At 47.3% G+C, this 19,147-nt stretch overlaps 2 protein-coding genes across 2 annotated transcripts; both read left to right on the top strand.

Moving 5' to 3' along the window:
* The first annotated feature begins 2,202 nt into the window (after positions 1–2,202).
* LOC121476177 (olfactory receptor 2AT4) lies at positions 2,203–3,153 on the top strand. Its single transcript, XM_041729906.1, has one exon. It carries the CDS (start codon positions 2,203–2,205, stop codon positions 3,151–3,153), a length of 951 nt encoding a protein of 316 aa, XP_041585840.1.
* A 4,296-nt stretch (positions 3,154–7,449) lies between these two features.
* LOC121476027 (olfactory receptor 2AT4-like) lies at positions 7,450–8,639 on the top strand. The gene has a single exon (XM_041729752.1). It carries the CDS (start codon positions 7,450–7,452, stop codon positions 8,386–8,388), a length of 939 nt encoding a protein of 312 aa, XP_041585686.1. The 3' UTR covers positions 8,389–8,639.
* The last annotated feature ends 10,508 nt before the right edge of the window (positions 8,640–19,147 follow it).

The raw sequence follows: 19,147 nt of genomic DNA, 5'->3' as shown, positions 1-19,147 counted from the left end.
CATTCACAATGGAGTGGTCTCTTCCATGTGTCTTTTAAAGATTTTATTTATTTGAGAGAGAAAGAGAGAACATGAGAGAGAGACTACAAGCCAGAGGGAGGGATAGAGGGAGAAGCCAACTCACCACTGAGCAGAGAACCCAATGCAGGGGCTGGATCCCAGGATCCTAAGATCATGACCTGAGCTGATGGCAGGTGCTTAACTGACTGAGCCACTCAGGCATCCCTCATGTGTCTTTTAGAAAGATATTTTACCAGCCTTCACTCCCTAATGAGAAACCGGGCCACCCACCACACGAAAAAGACTAAAGAATGCTTTGAGATTTCTTTTTTTTTTTTTTTAAGATTTTATTTATTTATTCATGAGAGAGAGAGAGAGGCAGAGACACAGGCAGAGGGAGAAGCAGGCTCCATGCAGGGAGCCTGATGTGGGACTCAATCCTGGAACTTCAGGATCACGCCCTGGGCCAAAGGCAGGCACTAAACCGCTGAGCCACCCAGGTGTCCCTGTTTTGAAATTTCTGATTGTTGTTGACAATATCAGCTTAGAATATTTCTTCCCACACAAAAACTTCCAGATTATCCAGGGAACATGATCTAGAGAAAGAGCCCTGGTCTGGGAGTTCAGAGGCATGGGTTCTGGTCCTTCTCTGTGGCTGGCTGACCCCATGTGATCTAGGGCAAGCCCTTGGCCTTTTGGTCTAGAAAAAAGCTGGCTGAACTTTTCAGGTTTGGTATTTTTACAATTAAATGACATGAGAATGGTTTTTTTTTTTATCAAAAGTAAGAGAAATAAGACAGTTCTGGAAAAATCAAGGAGGGAGTAGTTTTAGAAATCATCAAGGTCGAAGAGGAGGTGACCATGGACTTGTTCCTGTGTCATTTATTCAGAAGGACATCTTGGTGTAAGAGAGGAATCATTATGCCCACTCCGTTGAAGACTTCCAGTTCTGTGGGTGATCGGAAGCAAACATCTCCCCTTTCTTGACAAGGGGAGCCTCTGGGGTAGGGGCTAATGCCTTTGGCACTATCATAAGAATACTGTGTCTGTCTCTGCAGCAGTGACCCTCCAAGATCTCGAAATTTCTAGTTTACTATAGTATCTTCTTAGCTGGGTCTAGAGAAGTCTACAGGCTAGTGGATATGAAGTGGTTCATCAGGGAGGAAACAAATCATACTACACAGGAATGCCTTCCAATCTCTGTTTCTGCCATTGGGTAGAATATGCCTTTAACTCTGACTCCTATCAGCAAATGACTTCTCCAACAAAAGGCATCCATGCCATTCCTTTCATTGTAGTAGGACAAAAAGCTAGAGGCAAGATTTAAAATAGTCTGTTGTTTTGCTTGCCTGCTCGCTTGTTTAGTTAAGGTATATGTCAAGTGAAATGAAGCCTACAACATTAGGTACAGATATAGATCTTGTTACAATTTGTTAAAACATGTGATTTGTGTAATTTATCCAGGTTTTCCTAGTTGTTGCAGTGCAAGTGTTGGGCTACCATGACCTATTACATCCTACACAGGAGTAGAAGTCCAGACATGTAGTGAAAAAGGTATATGGAAAGACCACTACTCAAGGCATACAAGCAAGAAATAGGTTTAATAAGTACGTGAACAGCAGCATGTTGCAGAGAGCCTTGGAAAAGGCAGCCCTTACAAGATAGTAGCAAGATAGCAGAACTTTGAGTGTGAAAGTAGAAACACAAGCTTAAGGACTTGAACAGATCTGGAGAGAACTGACATCCCAAACCAGACAACATGGAACCCAAGATGAAGATCAGAAGAAATCTTTCCAAACACTTTTCACAATTATAATTCAATAATCAACTGTGTAGATCTGACTTTTCCAGTAAGACGTAAACTCTAAGATAGGAATTTTGCCTGCCTTCTTTACTTTTGTCACCGTATCACTGGAACATGGCATACTGACTTCCATTTGGTAGGTTATTAGTTAAACTAGTAATTAATATTTGACCAAAGAAGAAAAGTAGGAATTTTGGGTTCACGTAGTAGAAATCAATAAATACTGCAGCCTACAATCAATCTTCTAGAATTGGCTATAAATAATTGGGCTTATATTAACTATAGAGTAAACATGATAAAATCTCATTGCACAATCATTTGTTTCTATGATTTTCAGATAACTCCAGTATCCAGATGTTCCAGCTGACTATCTCCCAGAAATCCAGCTCTGCCTCACTATGGAGGCCACAACCTGTAATGGATCACTGGATGGATCACCTGTCTTCTACCTGGTGGGAATCCCCTCTCTGCCAGAGACCTTCTTCCTCCCTGTGTTTTTTATTTTCCTTCTCTTCTATCTTCTTATCCTTATGGGAAATGTCCTGATCCTGGTGGCTGTGGTGGGAGAGCCCAGCCTCCACAAGCCCATGTACTTCTTTCTGATCAACCTCTCTACTCTGGACATTCTCTTCACCACAACCACCGTCCCCAAGATGCTGTCCCTGTTCCTGCTTGGGGACCACTTCCTCAGCTTCCCCGCCTGCTTATTGCAAATGTACCTCTTCCAAAGCTTCACATGTTCAGAAGCCTTCATCCTGGTGGTCATGGCCTATGACCGCTATGTGGCTATCTGCCGCCCACTGCACTACCCTGTCCACATGACCCCACAGACCAATGCTGCGCTGGCAGCCTGTGCCTGGCTCACTGCCCTCCTCTTGCCCATCCCAGCAGTGGTCAAGACCTCCCAGATGGCATATAACAACATTGCTCGCATCTACCATTGTTTCTGTGATCACTTGTCTCTGGTCCAGGCCTCCTGCTCTGACACCATGCCCCAGACCCTCATGGGCTTCTGCATTGCCATGGTGGTATCCTTCCTGCCCCTTCTCCTGGTGCTTCTCTCCTATGCCCACATCCTGGCCTCGGTGCTTCGCATCAGCTCCCGAGAAGGACGTTCAAAAGCGTTCTCCACCTGTAGCTCCCACCTCCTGGTGGTTGGCACATACTACTCATCCATTGCCATAGCCTATGTGGCCTACAGGGCTGACCTGCCCCTTGACTTCCACATCATGGGCAATGTAGCATATGCTATTCTCACACCAATTCTCAACCCTCTCATTTACACTCTGAGAAACAAGGATGTCAAAGCAGCCATTTCCAAAATCACATGTCTCAAGACCCAGTCTTAATAAGTGCCTTTGAGTTTTAGATGCAGCTAATTCTGCATTCAAGACACCAAATAACAGTGCCCAGGACAGATTAGGAGTTCAGTAAATATTGTTGAATAAATTAATGAACAGAAAATGGCAAAAGAGAATTCAACTGAGCAGGCAGTTCCAACAGGCAAAATCAGGTAGACAAGATTATCCATCCATGGATTTCAGCCAGACTTCTAATTAAAATAAAGTCTACACCATTGGCATAAAGTGCTGAGCCCTTGAGGGCTGTTAATGATGCTCTTCTCATTATCAGCAATGTCTAGGGACAAATCCTCCCCTCCTCCAAATATGTTCTAAGGGATGCCATGTAGTTGATCTCTGAGGGATGGTGGGTGCAATTCCCACAGGAGTACCATCTTGAAGGAAAGTTCCTCAGGAGACCTGCTTGAAAGGAGAGGGCTAAGGGTTTAATGGGTCATGGCTCAGCACCAAAAGGCCTTGCCTAGAGATACCACAGGAGACACCACTGTGAACCAGGTTTTAACAGGTGAGTAGGGATAGGGATAAGGCGCTCCAAGACAGGCAGAGAATGCTAGGATTGGGAAACAGGGCAGGGAGGCCAGGATCTATAAACCAGAACCAGGGATCAGGAAAACAGATCGGGTACACAAGATGTAGGCAACCAGGACACAGGTTGGCTGTGCATACCCTGGCTTGGGACCTTGGACCACATATCCTGGCAGATCTGGACAAGGTGCACCTCTGGGTGGGATTCAAATCATATCGGCCAAGGCTTCCCCCAGGAAAGCTAGACTGATGACAGCAATCACCAGTGGACACACTAGCAAGCTCTGAGCCCTGTGTGTTTCAGGCTGTTGGGTAAACATTGTCCAAGCATTTGCTCCATATGGATCACAACAACCCAGGAGGTCACAGATGAGGGAAATGAACTTCAGGAGGGGGAAGTGACTTGCCCAAGGCCACACTGCTGGAGGTAGGAGCTGGGATTGGAATCAGGTCCTTTCTGACTCACAAGTCCACACACTTGACCACTAAGGTCCACATGACAAGATGAAGGGAAAGGACCCGTCTGGCAACAGGTGCTCACTAGGTGGGATAGTCCTCACCCTCTCCCTTTTGGGCATGGACCACTGTGATATCCTATCTGCCAACCACAAAGGGGGATCCCCAGAAAAGAGCTCATTGAGTTGGAAACCCCCCAGAGGTCTTTTCCTCGCAAGCTCTCACTGCCCAGATGAGAAAACCAAGGTTCAGGGACCCAGAGTCATAGCAGGTGAGTGGCATAGCTGGTCCAGGAGCCAGCACTCTTGGTGGCCAGGTGGGGCTCAGGCCTTTGCAGCAGGCTGGCTCCAGAACACGCTCTCACCCTCACCAGCTGTAGCCTTGGAGGGACCCTCATTCTTGCTGGTTGAAGGGCATAACCATTCCCTGGCAGGCTTAAATAATGAGAGGGGGTGATATATGTGAGCTACAGCATCAGCTTGTACATTCCAGTGACTGATTTTTCTGTCCACCTGTGTAACTGACTGGTGGACAATCCAGACAGGGAGGAGAGGACCCCCGCCAGGTATGGTGGCAAGTTCTGTGTCCTGGGAGACAGCGCCCTTTGGGCCTGAAGCACAGGACGGCACTGTTCACATGTACTAGTAATTTCAAGTAAAACAAGGACCTTAACCTGTATGTTAAGTGTAAGAAGTTCCAGCCAAACTTGCTATTTCCTAGGATGGGCCAGTTGAGCGATGCTTTGAGATATCAAATGCGAAAATCTTTCAGAAATTATTTTGGTGTCCTGCTTTGCTGGTGAGCCAGCACATGTTTGGTGTGCCTGTTGGATAGCCCAGTGCCGCCTGGCAGAGAGAAGCCATGTGCCACCTGTCTACCCAGGTTGTAGCATCTGTACTTCCATCTGCAAAGTAGCGGAGCAGAGGAGGGAAGAGAAAACAGTTGGACTTGATGGCCCCTTAGAACTCCTCTGGCCCTGACCCTCTGTGTTTCTGCCTCTCAGATGCCCTATTGTGCATCACCCAGGACTGTCAGCCACAACTGCCTCTCTGATGGCAAAAATTCCCATGGCAGTGCAGCTTGCATTCTTTCAGGTATGAGAAAATCCCGATGACCCAACATCTTAGGATGGGATTTGGATATTAAAGGATAACCCTTTCAGTTTGGGACAAAGAACTTTCACTCTTTTGCTAGATCCTTGGGTCTGACTTCTGGAACATTTCAAAGGAACTTTTGGATTGGCGGATACCACATCTTGTTTCAGCACTCACCATATAGAGACTCGGATAAAAATATGAAATATAGATTTGTCTGATATTGTCAATAGGGAAAAAAGCAGAAATGGACATAGAAAATCTAGGTCTTAGTATTGTCTCTTCAAATTTCTACCCTGGAAACTTGAACTTCTGGACCTTTCAGGAAATATGGCATAGAAGAAATAGGGACACCTGGGTGGCTTAGTGGTTGAGCGTCTTCCTTCGGCTCAGGGCGTGATCCCCGTCTGGGATCGAGTCCACATCGAGCTCCCTGGGAGGAGCCTGCTTCTCCCTCTGCCTGTGTCTCTGCTTCTCTCTGTGTCTCTCATGAATAAATAAATAAAACCTTTAAAATAAGTAAATAAACTGAAGAAGAAGAAGAAGAAGAAGAAGAAGAAGAAGAAGAAGAAGAAGAAGAAGAAGAAGAAGAAGAAGAAGAAGAAGAAAGAAAGAAGAAGAAGAAATAACAACTCTGTTTTGGGGAACAAAAACCTAAGCTCTGGCCGGGGATCTGCAACTTGCCTGTGGCACCTGGGAAAGCCTTTGCCTGTCTGTCCCTCCCTTCTTTCTTTCCTTCCTTCCTTCCTTCCTTTCTCTTCTTGAGATTTATTTATTTATTTGAGAGAGAGTGTGGGGAGGGGAAAAGGGAGAGAATCTCAAGCAGACTCCTGGCTGAGCACAGAACCCAACCTGGAGCTCAGTCCCATGACCCTGAGATCACCACCTGAGCCGAAACCATGAGACAGACACTTAACTGACTGAACCACTCAGGTGCCCCAAGCCCCTACCCTTCCTCTGCTCACTCTCTGGCCTTTGGGGAGAAAGTTGTTGGACATGAAAATAAAAATGCTTTTTTCCAGTTTTTACATTGTTGGTATTAAACATAAGAATGTCGTGAGAAGAGAGAGAAATTAGAGGTGACTCCAGGAAAATCATGGGGACATGACTCATGGAGTCACCAGGATCAATGAGACAGGAATACCAATATCAGCATGGATGTCTCAAGGTCCAAAATGGAGGGTGAATCAGTATTTCCCTCAGCTCAAATCCCACAGATCTGAACATTGAAAATCCAGAATCCGTTCTGATTCCTCTGGGAGGGGCTCTTTCACCTTTGAGCAGCTACTGCAAGCCAGTTTCTCTCTGTGGACAATGCCTCCCAGGTCACAAGACAACTTCTGCCCAGGTGCCAGGGTGGCCTGCTGGGTGGGGGGCATGCAATGGCTAAACAGGAGCACCTGCTGAGCTTTGGCAGCCAGTAGGAAGGTAAGTCCAATGGAGTCACATAGATACTGTCTTGGATTCTTTGTTGCTACCAATTGTGGGAGAATCTACTGCCAGTTCTGACTCCAATCAGGAATGATTCTTCCCATCAAGCACATTTTCAGGGTCACTCCCCTCACTGTAACCTAACAAAGAGCCCAACCCTCAGAGATGGGATATGGAGTACTCAGCTTAGATGGAGACAGGCAGAACCACTGCACCAAGTAGACAAGGGAGAAAGGAGCCATTCCCTGGTTAATAATTATGGTTGGAAGATAGCATGTTACCATACACCTTGGAGAAAATCAGCCCCTCCTAGCAACTTGGTGACAAAGATGTCACTTTTTTAAAAACTTAAAGCAAATGCTAAAAGAGATAAGAGCTTAGGTGCATAGGTTAAGAGATCTGATATCCCCAGAAAGGATTATATGGAACACAGGAAAGAGGACCAACGGAAGTTCTTCCATAACACTTAACACAACTAATTAAATAATTATGTGATTTATTGCTTAATATCTCTTTCTACCATTGGAATCAGCTCCAAGAAGTTAGAGACCATCTCTGTCTTGTTCAACTGTCTACTATATACCCAGCATATAAGACATGGTTGTATATTAAAGATATTTTTCCATACTTCATTATAAAAGAAAAGAGAGCTACCTTAATCATACAGTGACCATCACATAATTATCATTCTAGAATCACTGATTGTTCTCATTTCCAGATGTACTTGGTTCCCAGATGTTTCTACTACCTACTTCCTGGGCATCCAGATTAACCCTCCATGGAAACTATAGACTGTAATGGATCAGAGGACTCCTCACCCATCTTCTACCTGGTGGGCATTCCTTCTCTGCCCAAATCCCTCTTTCTTCCTATCTTCTTTGTCTTTCTCTTCCTTTACCTGCTCATCCTGCTGGGAAATGTCCTGATCCTACTGGCTGTGGTGGCAGAGCCCAGCCTCCACAAGCCCATGTATTTCTTCCTGATTAATCTCTCAGCCCTGGACATCCTTTTCACCACAACCACCGTCCCCAAGATGCTGTCCCTCCTCTTACTTGGGGACCGCTTCCTCAGCTTCCCTGCCTGCTTCCTGCAGATGTACCTCTTCCACAGCTTCTCCTGCTCTGAAGCCTTCATCCTGGTGGTCATGGCCTATGACCGCTATGTGGCTATCTGCCACCCACTGCACTACCCTGTCCTCATGACCCCACAGACCAATGCTACACTGGCAGCCTGTGCCTGGCTCACTGCCCTCCTCTTGCCCATCCCAACAGTGGTGCAGACTTCCCACTTGGCTTTTGACAGCACTGCTCACATCTATCACTGCTTCTGTGACCACTTGGCCGTGGTCCAGGCCTCCTGCTCTGACACCATGCCCCAGACCCTCATGGGCTTCTGCATTGCCAAGGTGGTATCCTTCCTGCCCCTTCTCCTGGTGCTTCTCTCCTATGTCCACATCCTGGCCTCAGTGCTTCGCATCAGCTCCCGAGAAGGACGTTCAAAAGCGTTCTCCACCTGTAGCTCCCACCTCCTGGTGGTTGGCACATACTACTCATCCATTGCCATAGCCTATGTGGCCTATAGGGCTGACCTGCCCCTTGACTTCCACATCATGGGCAATGTGGTATATGCTATTCTCACACCTGTCCTCAACCCTCTCATCTACACGCTGAGGAACAAGGATGTCAAAGCAGCCATCACCAGAATGCCATGTCTCTGAAACCCAAGGAACGCTGGGGAACCCTGATTCATAGGTGTAACTTGGTTTACACACAAATGCTGATAACATCGGAGGGGAAAGTAGACTATTCAGATAGCCGAATAGAACAATAATTCTCAAAATACAGTCCTAGGTGTTCCTCCTCCATTGTAATAAAATAATGATTTTTCTTTCCTTAATTCACAAATAAAATGTGTAGGATTTTTCTATTCAATCTTTAAGTTGTGAAACCCAAACCTCACAAGACTGTGTAGATAATTGTGGTCACATTTCCATTTGTTCAAACAAGTTTGAATCTCAGAGACCTGCAAGAACTTCAGTCTTTCCCTTTGTTTTTCTTCTTCCCATATTTTCAGATGTTCCCAGGATTGACAACAGATAATGTGAATCATCCTTGCCCTTTTCTGCTGTGGTAGCAACTCAGAAATCCCCTTCAATGAAAGAATCTGAAACTGCTACCCTTTCAATCCTAGTTGCCTGCAAATTCACTGCCAGTACAAATATTTTAACACTAGTCATAGGAAATTTACCTCTGGTATCTAGACACTCCTGTCATAAAAGTAGAGCATGCCCTTCCTCTAGCTTCTGCTTAGGCAAGGGGTGTTACTTCCCAAATCTGCATGGGCATTGCAAAGAATTATGGGTCCTTTATCTCTCAGCCATTCCATAACAACGGGGAACTAACTAGAGAAGTTTCCCGTTATGGTTAGCATGCTGTGTCCATGACTTCTACTCTGTCTCAAAATATAGTCCCACATATTCCTCTTTCTGGCCTTAGCACCCAGGCCAGGCTCCTTATTCCCTTCCCCCATGCCAAATTATCTCTTGAAGACCTGTCCGACTTGTCCAGCCAGGGACATACAGACAATACAGTGAAAGTGTCTGGGGGACCCAGGTGATAGATATCCTCATCTCTGGCTCATCACAGATATTCTCATTCCAATTTCCAGGCTTCAAATGTTTGCCACTCGTGGTACTAACTTTAACCATTATCCTATTGCATAAAACTCAGTATAGTGGGAAATCCAACTGGTCATGCAATTTGACAAAGAATATGATTTGATCCTGGACTCCATGTCCAGCCATCTCATGATCCTGTTATGGTCAGAAAGGGTTTCCTGAAGCAGAATGATATCAAGGCTCTCAGTCTCCTTGTTTATTGGCCCTGAGCCAGAAACAGGACTCATGTTCTTCTACCTAAATCATATTCTTTTTTTTTTAAAGATTTTTAAAATTTGTTTATTCATGAAAGACATACAGAGAGAGGCAGAGACATAGGCAGAGGGAGAAGCAGGCTCCCCGCAGGGAGCCTGATGTGGGACTCGATCCCAGGAACCCAGGATCATGACCTGAGCCAAAGGCAGACGCTCAAACACTGAGCCACCCAGGCATCCCTACCTAAATTGTATTCAATCTGCAGCACTTCCCTTAGTCCTTGAAATTGGTGTCTAGACCTCTATGGGACTACATTCCTCAAGGTCTAAAAAAGACAGCTTAATAAGTTGCTTTGTCTCTGAGTTCCATAAGCTATTAGAACTTAACCTAAGGACCTGGAAGGGAAATTTTTCTTATTTATGTATTTATTTTTTGCTCTTTACTCTACTACCACCCAATAAACAACTCCACAAATATTGCCACGTTACTACTGAAGTTCTGTCTGATGCAACTTCTCTTCTGGCCCCAGTTTCAGTTTTAGTTCAGAGCTGTGGTTTCCTGTGTGCCGGGAGAAGCATTATGGCATCTCTTCATCTTTAGTTCCCCTTCTAGATGGAAAAATAACTGAATCATATGGAGAGTGGATTATGGTGCTGTGGAATCCCAGGCTAGTTCCACCCCACTCATGGTGTCCCTGTGGCTCTCTATAAACATTTTTTAGGAGTAGACATGAAATAATAGCAGCAACAACAATAACAATAATAATGTTTCCCACCTGCAGCCTTAACTGACATGAGGCACAGTACCTTGTATATCTCCCAATTAAAACAATAGTTTCAACTTTTGTGCATCAAAAGACACTATCAAGAAAGGGAAAAGGCAATCCCAAGAATGGGAGAAAATATTTGCAAAGCACATACCTGACAAGGGATTAATATTCAGAATATATAAAGAACTCCTACAACTTAACTATAAAAAAATTAACACAATTCAAAGATGGGCAAGTGAGTTAAATAGACATTTATCCAAGAAGATGTAGAAATAGAAAATAGAAAATAGAAAGACACCCAACATCACCAGTTATTAGGGAAATGCAAATCAAAACCAAAATGAGAACCCACTTCACACAAATTAGGATGAGAGTTGTTAGGAAACACATACACATGGAAAAAAGCAAGTGTTGGTGGGGATGTGAAAAAATTGGAACACTTGTGCGTTGCTGGTGGCTCATGAATACAAAAGCCTAGCCTAGGATCTGGCCCCCAGTGAGTGCTCAGTGTAGAACAATGCTATCCAGGGGACCGTGATTTCTGTGATGATGATATGCACTTCGTACAGTGTTACACTGTACTGTGCAAAGTATCTTTGTACTTTTACTTTTCCTGTAAGTGGACCGGGTGCCCCTAAGACCTGCTACCCCCAAGAGGGACCCAGCACAGGATGGATGGGCCTGCTCGAGCACATACACACAGATTCACCTTTCCTCTCCCAAGCTTCCAGATGCCCTAATTGGCCTCCAGAGGGGAAACAGATCTCATTGAAGGGCCCTAATTAATCCCTAGGAATTCAGTTCCCCATATTCTCCTCTCGTTCCACATCAACACCCCAGTTACTTGTTCCAGACAGGAAAGGAACTTTGCAGACTCCCCGAGGAAAGAGAGGTCTTGGGAGAGGATGACATGTGTGGTTGGTGCTGACTATTGTAATGAGGCCCCAGGAAACTCTGCCTTGTCAAAGCAGACCCCAAACTTGGAAAGTGAATGCTAATAACCTTTCCCTGCTCCTCTTCTGGCTGCATGCCCACACCCACATTGCCCCATGTCATAGCCATTTACATTCTTACCTGGCTCCCCCTGGGCATCTCTGTTCACCAAGTTCTTTCCATCCCATGGTTCTGGAGGCAGGGTCTGTCTCTGCCCTGGCAGGTTGTCACTGCTGGAGGTCCTGCCCTCATGAAATCTATTTCCATCAAATTCTCCTGCTCATCCTTCAATGCCCAGAGCTAATGCTCCTCTATGAACTCTTAGTCCAATGCCAGACAGGCCATCTCACCCTCCCTGAGGCCTATGGTCTGTGGCTCATGGCAGAGCTTCTAGTGCTGAGGGCTTGGAACAGAGCTGGTTGTGTGCATACCACTCTTCTGGCCACAACCCCAGATCCAGAAGTGAGTAGAAGCTGCATCTGAGGCAGAAGAGGCCTCAGTCTTAGTTCTGCAATATTGGCATCTTTACTCCAAAGTGGATGATGCCTTGCATTATGCTTGTAGTAATAACTTAATAGTGGCTTCTATAGTCAAAGAAAATTAGGAAACAAGACCCAAAGATTTCCTTACCTGCACGACTCCTCAGAGCCTTTACTAGGCTCGTATCCATTGGGAATCTCTGAGAGGGTTATAATGATGCAGCAGTTCTGAGACTTTCTCACTACAGATCTTTTTGACTCCTGAGCATCTTATGCGACCAGCATTCTGTTGAACCACTCTTGAAAATTCTAACATAGATCACAATTCACATATACTCAGCCCAGTTGGAGGAAAGTCATTTTAGAGCTTCATCTTATACCATATTCCCAAATAAACCCTAGGTGAGTTAAAGAATGAATGTAAGAATGAAAGTATAAAAAAGAAAGGAAATGTAGGTGGGAACTGTGGATTCCCAGAGCCTGGCTCAGAGCCTGGCCCACAGTGCTCTGTGATGATCTGTGGGATGAACACGGGGTCTGTGGTGTCACTGACAGACATGCTATGGAGGTAACATGTGATTTAGGGTCTTAAAAAGGCTGCTTCAGCTGCTAGATTGATGAGTATCCATTTTGACCATATTCCTCCTATGAAATTACATCTAGGAAACTAATAACCTCACACTTGGAAAAGCTCCCTTACGGCACCACTTAATGGGACCATCACATCAAGCCCACCTACATAAAATTAGACTTTCATCCAAAGCAGTGACTTCAGCCCTGAGACAATGGTTCCCTGAAATACAGAGAGGGACCTGGGGAGACTCTCCTGGCCTTTCTCTGGTTGGGGCCAGCTTTCTGATCAGGACTCATTTCTTTGAAGGGCCCTGTGAGTCCAAGCCCCAGAAACAATCCAACAGTATGGACATCCTAAGCTCAGGTCTGGCTACCATCACCCCTGGGCAGTTGGAGAAACAGAGTGTTCACATGCTCACCACCCAATGCCAGGGTGGGAATGTGGTATGCCGGATGGGCTCCTGGGGCCTTAGATTCTGGTGTCTAGTCCAAACATTCTGGGGCAACTAGGCAAATCCTACCCTACCCTGTGCCTCAGTCAGCTAAAGCATTGAGACCTGCAACCCCTGATGTGACAAAACCAGCAGGGGGCCAAGTGAGGATGGGAATTCAGTAGAAGCCTCCCCTCATCCCTGAGCTTCTCCTGCGGAGCTCACTCTGACCACTAGAGGAGAGGTCCCTTTTGCCCAACCTCCTCTCTGTCTCTTCTGCAGTTCTGCTCCAGCCTTGTGTCCCCACTCCAGATGGCAGGCACCGGAAGAGCCCCAGGACTGGCTCTACACTGATTTGCTAGGTGGCCAGCGCCCCTCTTTGGGCCTCCATTTCTCCAACTGTACAATAGGGGATTATAGGAGGTTACCTCTGGGCCCCCTGTGGCTCAGACATTCTCTGGTCATCAGCAGGAGGAGGGAGAAGAGGCAGCATCATTCATACCTCAGGCTGTAGGGACTCCATGTAACAGATCCCCTGTGGGGCTTAGAACTCCAGAAGCTTCTGGAGAGGCTGGAGCAGGGGCCAGTCTGGGAAGGTCTAGTGTCAGAGCTGAAGAGAGGGCAGGGGGAAGGTGGGGAAGAACAGTCTGAGCAAAGGAATTAAAGGGGCAAGTGAGGAGGCCAGCCTGAGGGAGCAGATAGGTGGGGGACAGGAAGACAAGACAGGGCCAGATCATGCAGGATCTTAAATGTCCAGGAAGCTGAAGAAGGGTTTGACACAGGGTCAGATACATGCTTTGGGAGGGTCATGTGACCTGAACATGGAGAAGGGTGGGAAGAGGCTGGGACACCAACTAAGAGGCTTCTGGATCGGTCCAGGAGAAAAAGGTAAGTACTGAGGTGAGGTAGTAGCCATAATAGGAGGGGGGAGGGGTGGAACCTGAGGGAGAGATGGCAGGACTTAGTCACTGACTGTCTCTGGGCTCGGAGACCTGAATTATCTCATAGATCACATACAGAAATCTTACAGACGGGAAAATGAGATCTGAAGCTGGTCAAAGCTCTGCTGAAAGTCATAACAAAAAAATAGTGGTGAGACTGGATCCAGGTATCCTGGCCCCTAGGCCCAAACCCTTTGCCCACAGTGGCACAAAAAACAGAGGTAAAGTCTTCAATGCCAAGCCTCAGAATTTAGAACATTCCCATGAACCATTGGGAGCCAAAGCAGATTCTTACTATTTGGCCACATTTCCTGTTTCATTGCTTCCCCAACATGGAGCCTTCCAGTGCTGTTGCTAACATGCACGAGTTGGCTGTTTGTAGGTCACCCCAACCCCCTGGGTCTTTACATGGAAGACAAAGGCAATCTCTCATCTTTACTAGGAGAAAGCACAAAGCCCAGGAGATAAAGAGAATCACCTAAAGCCATGCCCAAAGTTAGTAGCCTGGATTTCCCCCCAAATCCCAGGGCAGCTCTCCTATCCCCTGGTAATGAAATGCAAAAGCCTGAAATCATGGGCCTAGAGAAGGAAGAGTCTGACCCAAGGTCATCACAAGTAGGTGGCAGAAGCAGAACCTTGAGCCCAGATGAGATCCCCAGGGCAGTGCGGCAGCCAGCTTAGCTGCCTCCCCCTTTCTGCCCTCCCCTCCACAGCTGCAGTCCTGTGAGGATGTCTGCATCCCAACTCCCTCCCTCAGCCGTCACTGTGCCCCCATCTGTCTTGCCGGGGGCCAGTGCTGGGACATCTCCAGGCTGCCTTCAATTATGAGCCAATAAATATGAGATGTGCTGTGCGAGGAGCTGCCGCTTGGGCCGCCAGCCCCACCCCCAGTATCCCTGCCAGCCTCTGCGCCAAGGAAGATTGGATTTTGTGCCGGTTCATTTTTTATCTCTAGTCCATGTCGGATGGGGAGATATGGGACGTGGGCAGTAGATAATTTTATCCTTCCCCCACTTATTGAGTGCAGCACTGAGATGGGGTATGTGATGTCCTCAAGTCGACTGCTACCATCACGTGGGGAGGTCCCCCACCCAAGCCACCAGCTCTGGGTTCCTGCTCTCTGCTGGGGCAAAATGACTGGTATAGCAGAAAGAGTCTCGGGCAGGAAGACAATGGACTCAGGTTCAAGCCTGAGCAAGCCTCGGGCAAGTGTCTGGAGACATTCTGTGAGGCCATTCTTTATGCCAAGCCCTGTGCAGGCAAGCAGGGGCCACAGAGCAGAATCAGACCTGAACCCTGCCCTCCAGGAGCTGGCAGTCAACTCCCTGCAAACAGACATCCCTGTGGAGGGGTGGTAGCTAGTGGCTCCAGATGTAAAGGGTGAGGATGTCAGGCAGGGAATGAGGGAAGAGAAGGGAAGGAGGCTTTCGGGCAAAGAGAATGAGTGACCAATGTATGCTCAGAGACCTGTGAATGTGGCTGGGACACATTTAGACAGAATAGGGGAGAGAAAAGTTTTAAGCAGGTAACTGTCATGATCAGATCTACATTTTAGAAAAATCTCTCCACCTACCTTTGGAAAAGCAGATTTAGGAGGGGATTGTGATGGAGAATGAAGGCAGGGAGTTCTGTGAGGAGGCTGATGCCATCGGTGGTCCAGGAGAGAGAAGATGAGGCCCTAGATTAGAGCAATAACATGAATCTGGAAATAATAATCACTGCCATCATCATGAGGACTACTACCAGTAAGTGTTATGACGAGATGGACACAGGGTAAGTATTTACACCAGTGTTTCTAATCCTCAAAACAAGTCTTTAAAATAGGTTATTATGCTACTTAGGAAATTTTCCTAATTAGGAAATTAAGCCTTGGGTAAATTAAGAGAGTTGCCCAATGTCACATAGCCAGTAAGTAGCAGAGGCAGCATTTCAACCCAGATCTGTGCAACCCGAAAGTCCATACACTTACAGCTACATTCTACAGTTTTTAGGGAGTCCATGGGGCCTAGGGTCCATCTAATTTCTGCTGTCATTTAGATGTGGAAAGCAAAGGACAGAGGACTCACGGAGTCTGTACATACTTCTGTCCAGGGAAGCCAGGTGAGGAGAGGGAGCACAGGAGGAGGGGCAAGTTTGGGAGCAGCATGGTCTTGGCCATGGGATTTGAGAGCAGTTCAATATGTGGGTGTGAAGCCCAGAGCTAGCCTGGAGACAGAGATTTGGGAATGGCTGACCACAAGGTAGCCACAGTGGTGAGAGTGGATTAGCTCATTAGAGGGAGTGTTTACAGCTAATAGAAAATCAAGGCTGAATTTAAGAGAATTACAGTCCTTAGAGGATGAGCAGCAGGAAGATATATGCAAACATATTTTCCAATACTTGTAGTTGCCGAGAAAGAAGCCACAGCCCACCATGGCTAAATGTTAAATGAGCGAAGAAGCCTTAAGAATGGTGTGCCTGCAGTGAAATGGGACAGCGCGAGGATGGGTCTGTCACCTCCATACTCGGTTGTCGTGTTGGCTGGCTAAGATGCTAGAGCAGATGGGAGCCAAGAGGCGGAACTCTGGCAAATGGAAGAGACTCAGCTCAAGCCTCATCACCAGTTGGATTTTACCAAAGGACCCAGTGTTTACCTTTGCTCCTCTTTTTAATCTTGATTATATTTGTTGCAGAACTACTAGATCTGTAACAGGTTTTACAATTTACATAGCTGGTTTCATGTTTGGTTGATGGGTTTTTTCAGCTTTGATGGGCATGCAGGTTTTCCTCTGGAAATGTGAGGGCACCATCTCCATCTGCTTAGGGTAGAGTGGGAGGGGTGGAAGTCAGTTTGAAGAAGGGTGAAGAAGTCTAGACGGCAAGTGGAGAAAGTTTTTCCAGAAAATGGGCTGTGGTGGGAGGAAAGGAAGAGAAATAGCTGCAGAGTAACATGGGATGGAGGATGTTGTTGGCATGGAAAAGTCACAAATGTGTTGGATGTTGAGGAGCCAGTGGAGATAACTTAAAGGTGCGTGTGTGTAGGGGGTGGGGAAGGTGATTGATGGAACCCTCCTGGAGGAAGTGGGCAGAGAATGGGCTCTGGGGCCTCACATTGGATTAGGGGCAGCTGTGGGGCCACTATGCTGTAGCATGGTGATCAAGAGCTTGAGGTCTACAGTGAGATGGCTTGGCTGTGAAACTTGGTTCGATCAGGATGATGTGACTGTGGCCAACTTACTTCACCTGAGGCAGAGGTATCAGTTCCTTGTTTCCAAAATGGGAGTACTGAAAGAGCCTGTCCTATAGTGTTGTGATGAAGACCCAATGAATTGGTACATGTGAAGTGCTTACAACAGTGCCTGGCACATATAAAGTGCTTGATAAAACTTAGCTATTAGCTAACTCATCTTGTAAAGCTAGAGGGAAGACAGGAAATACCAGGGTGGTGTGTGGAAGCACCACTTGAATGGAATTAATGATGCTAGAGCTCACACCAACAGCTTGCCTCGTGAGCCAAGGATATGTAGTTAGAACTGGCTTCACCTCCACTCACCAAGCCAAACGTCAGTGTTTTCATCTGGACAAAGCCTCTTCTCAAGGGTGACTGTAAAGTGTTCATAACATAGTGGGTAAAGCATTGAACACCAGGCCAGGTGCTTAGAGGTGCTCAGTGAATACTTAGTTGTCACCTACTCCCTTCCCAGTGACAGAGACCTTGGCAGGAGGTCTGTGAAAGACAGCAGAGCTGGGGTCTGGAATTTTAAGTGGGAGAAGTTTTGCTGTGGTAGGGGGTGGAAGGTGGGGGCTGGAGGGCACTGCAAGGGGTCTGGATGGGACAGTTGCCCCACCCTGGGTCTAGGCTGGCCAGGAGAGGAAGAGAGGCCAAGAAAAGCTGCAGAGGTGAGGAAATCCAAGGCTGGAGGCCTCCATGAGGGTGAAGCCAAAAGGAAAGGGCCAGCGGAAAGGTCTGTGGTGTGAGAGGAAGATTTCTGAATTTCATTCAAAGTCTTCCAAGTACTTACCATGTGCTAGGGGCCCTGTGGGCCCTTTATGCATGAGCCCATCCAACCTCAGTCTTCGTCTGCTAAGAGGCATGGCAGTCCAAGGGCCTGTCCCTCCCACGGATCTGTGAGGGCCTTGGGACCCCCTGATGGTGGCCAGATTCCCTCTGCCATGCATATGAATTGGGACAGGTGGGAGCATCTCATAGTAAGAAATGAAGACTCCAACATGGCCCTGAGGGAGGAACCACAGAGTTGGTTATAGCCATGAAAGGTCACGTGTAAGCAAAAGTTAAACGCAGCTCCTGGCTGAGTGGCAGGGCTGGAATTAGAATCCAAGAGCTTTCTTCCTCCAGAGCCCACTCCTCCTGCCCCAAAGGAACCAGAGCTGCTTTTCTTCATCCCCAGCTCTTACCCTCAGGCCCTGTTGCCTCAGAGAGAGCAGGCACTTTCTGCCTGCAGTGGCTGGGCATCAAGTTTTAGGGCCCTGGGGAGGGTGAGAAAGGACATGCAGGCCCCAGGGCAGGGAGGAGGCAAGGGCCAGATCTGAGGAGTGGAAGTGAGGATAAAAGCTTCCCCAGACTGGGTTCCAAGTCTACAGAAGGTCTGGTAATCTTCTTGGACTCCCACAATTTCCTAGTAAAGTCAGCACCGTCATCCCCATTTTACAGCTGGAGAAACTGAGGCTCAAATATGACCACCTTTCCAAGGCTACAAAGCCAATAAGCAACAAAGCTGGGATTTCCCTTCTGGTCTCCTGACTCCAAGCCCAGGCTCCTCCTGCCACTGTAGCTACTTCTCAGGAATTGAAGCTTCTCCTCAGCTTCCTGAGGAGCTCCCCTCCCCCACCCTCACCCCACCCCCTCCCCATCCCAGGTCTGCCATGAAACATGGAATAGCTGTGGCTTTGGGCCAGTAGCCTCCCTCTCTGGATATCAGCTGAATGGGGAGGGGTCTGCCAGATTGCTAAGGTCTAGCTGCCTGCTCTTGCAGGGGGTCACAGATGCCACCCACAGACGCCACTGCCAGGCATCATGCCGGCCACTCCCCCTCCTCCCTAATAATTAATCTCCAGCCAACAGTCCCAGCTGCAGTGCTTTCATCATCCAATTACCGGGGCTGCTGGCACAATCAATCTTAGTCACACAAATGCAGGCAAATCTGCTGCTATTTGCGTGGCCATTACTGTGCATAGGACGTTGGGACTCAGGTCATTTGCCTTTCTGATGTGGAGTCCTGGCCCCACTGCCTATCTTCTCTGCCACCATCATTTCTCTTTGGTAGCTGTCCCCATCCCCTTCCACCACATATCCCTCGCAGCACACATCCTCCCTCCCCCTCTCCTATCTGTAGGCAGTGGGGTCAAGATCAGAAGACTCCATGTGACCTTGGTCGAGGCAGTTCACCTCTCTGAGCTTCTATTTCTTCACCTGTAAAACAGAAATAACATCACTGACCTCATAGGGTTTTGTGAAAAATAAATATCCCTAAGTGGCAC

The sequence above is a fragment of the Vulpes lagopus genome, chromosome 15 (assembly GCF_018345385.1).
Source record: "Vulpes lagopus strain Blue_001 chromosome 15, ASM1834538v1, whole genome shotgun sequence".
NCBI lineage: Eukaryota > Metazoa > Chordata > Mammalia > Carnivora > Canidae > Vulpes > Vulpes lagopus.
This window is presented reverse-complemented; position numbering and strand designations above follow the sequence as displayed.

Coding starts and splice junctions, on each gene's coding strand:
- LOC121476027 (XM_041729752.1), top strand. CDS start 7,450: ATGGAAACTATAGACTGTAATGGATCAGAGGACTCCTCACCCATCTTC.
- LOC121476177 (XM_041729906.1), top strand. CDS start 2,203: ATGGAGGCCACAACCTGTAATGGATCACTGGATGGATCACCTGTCTTC.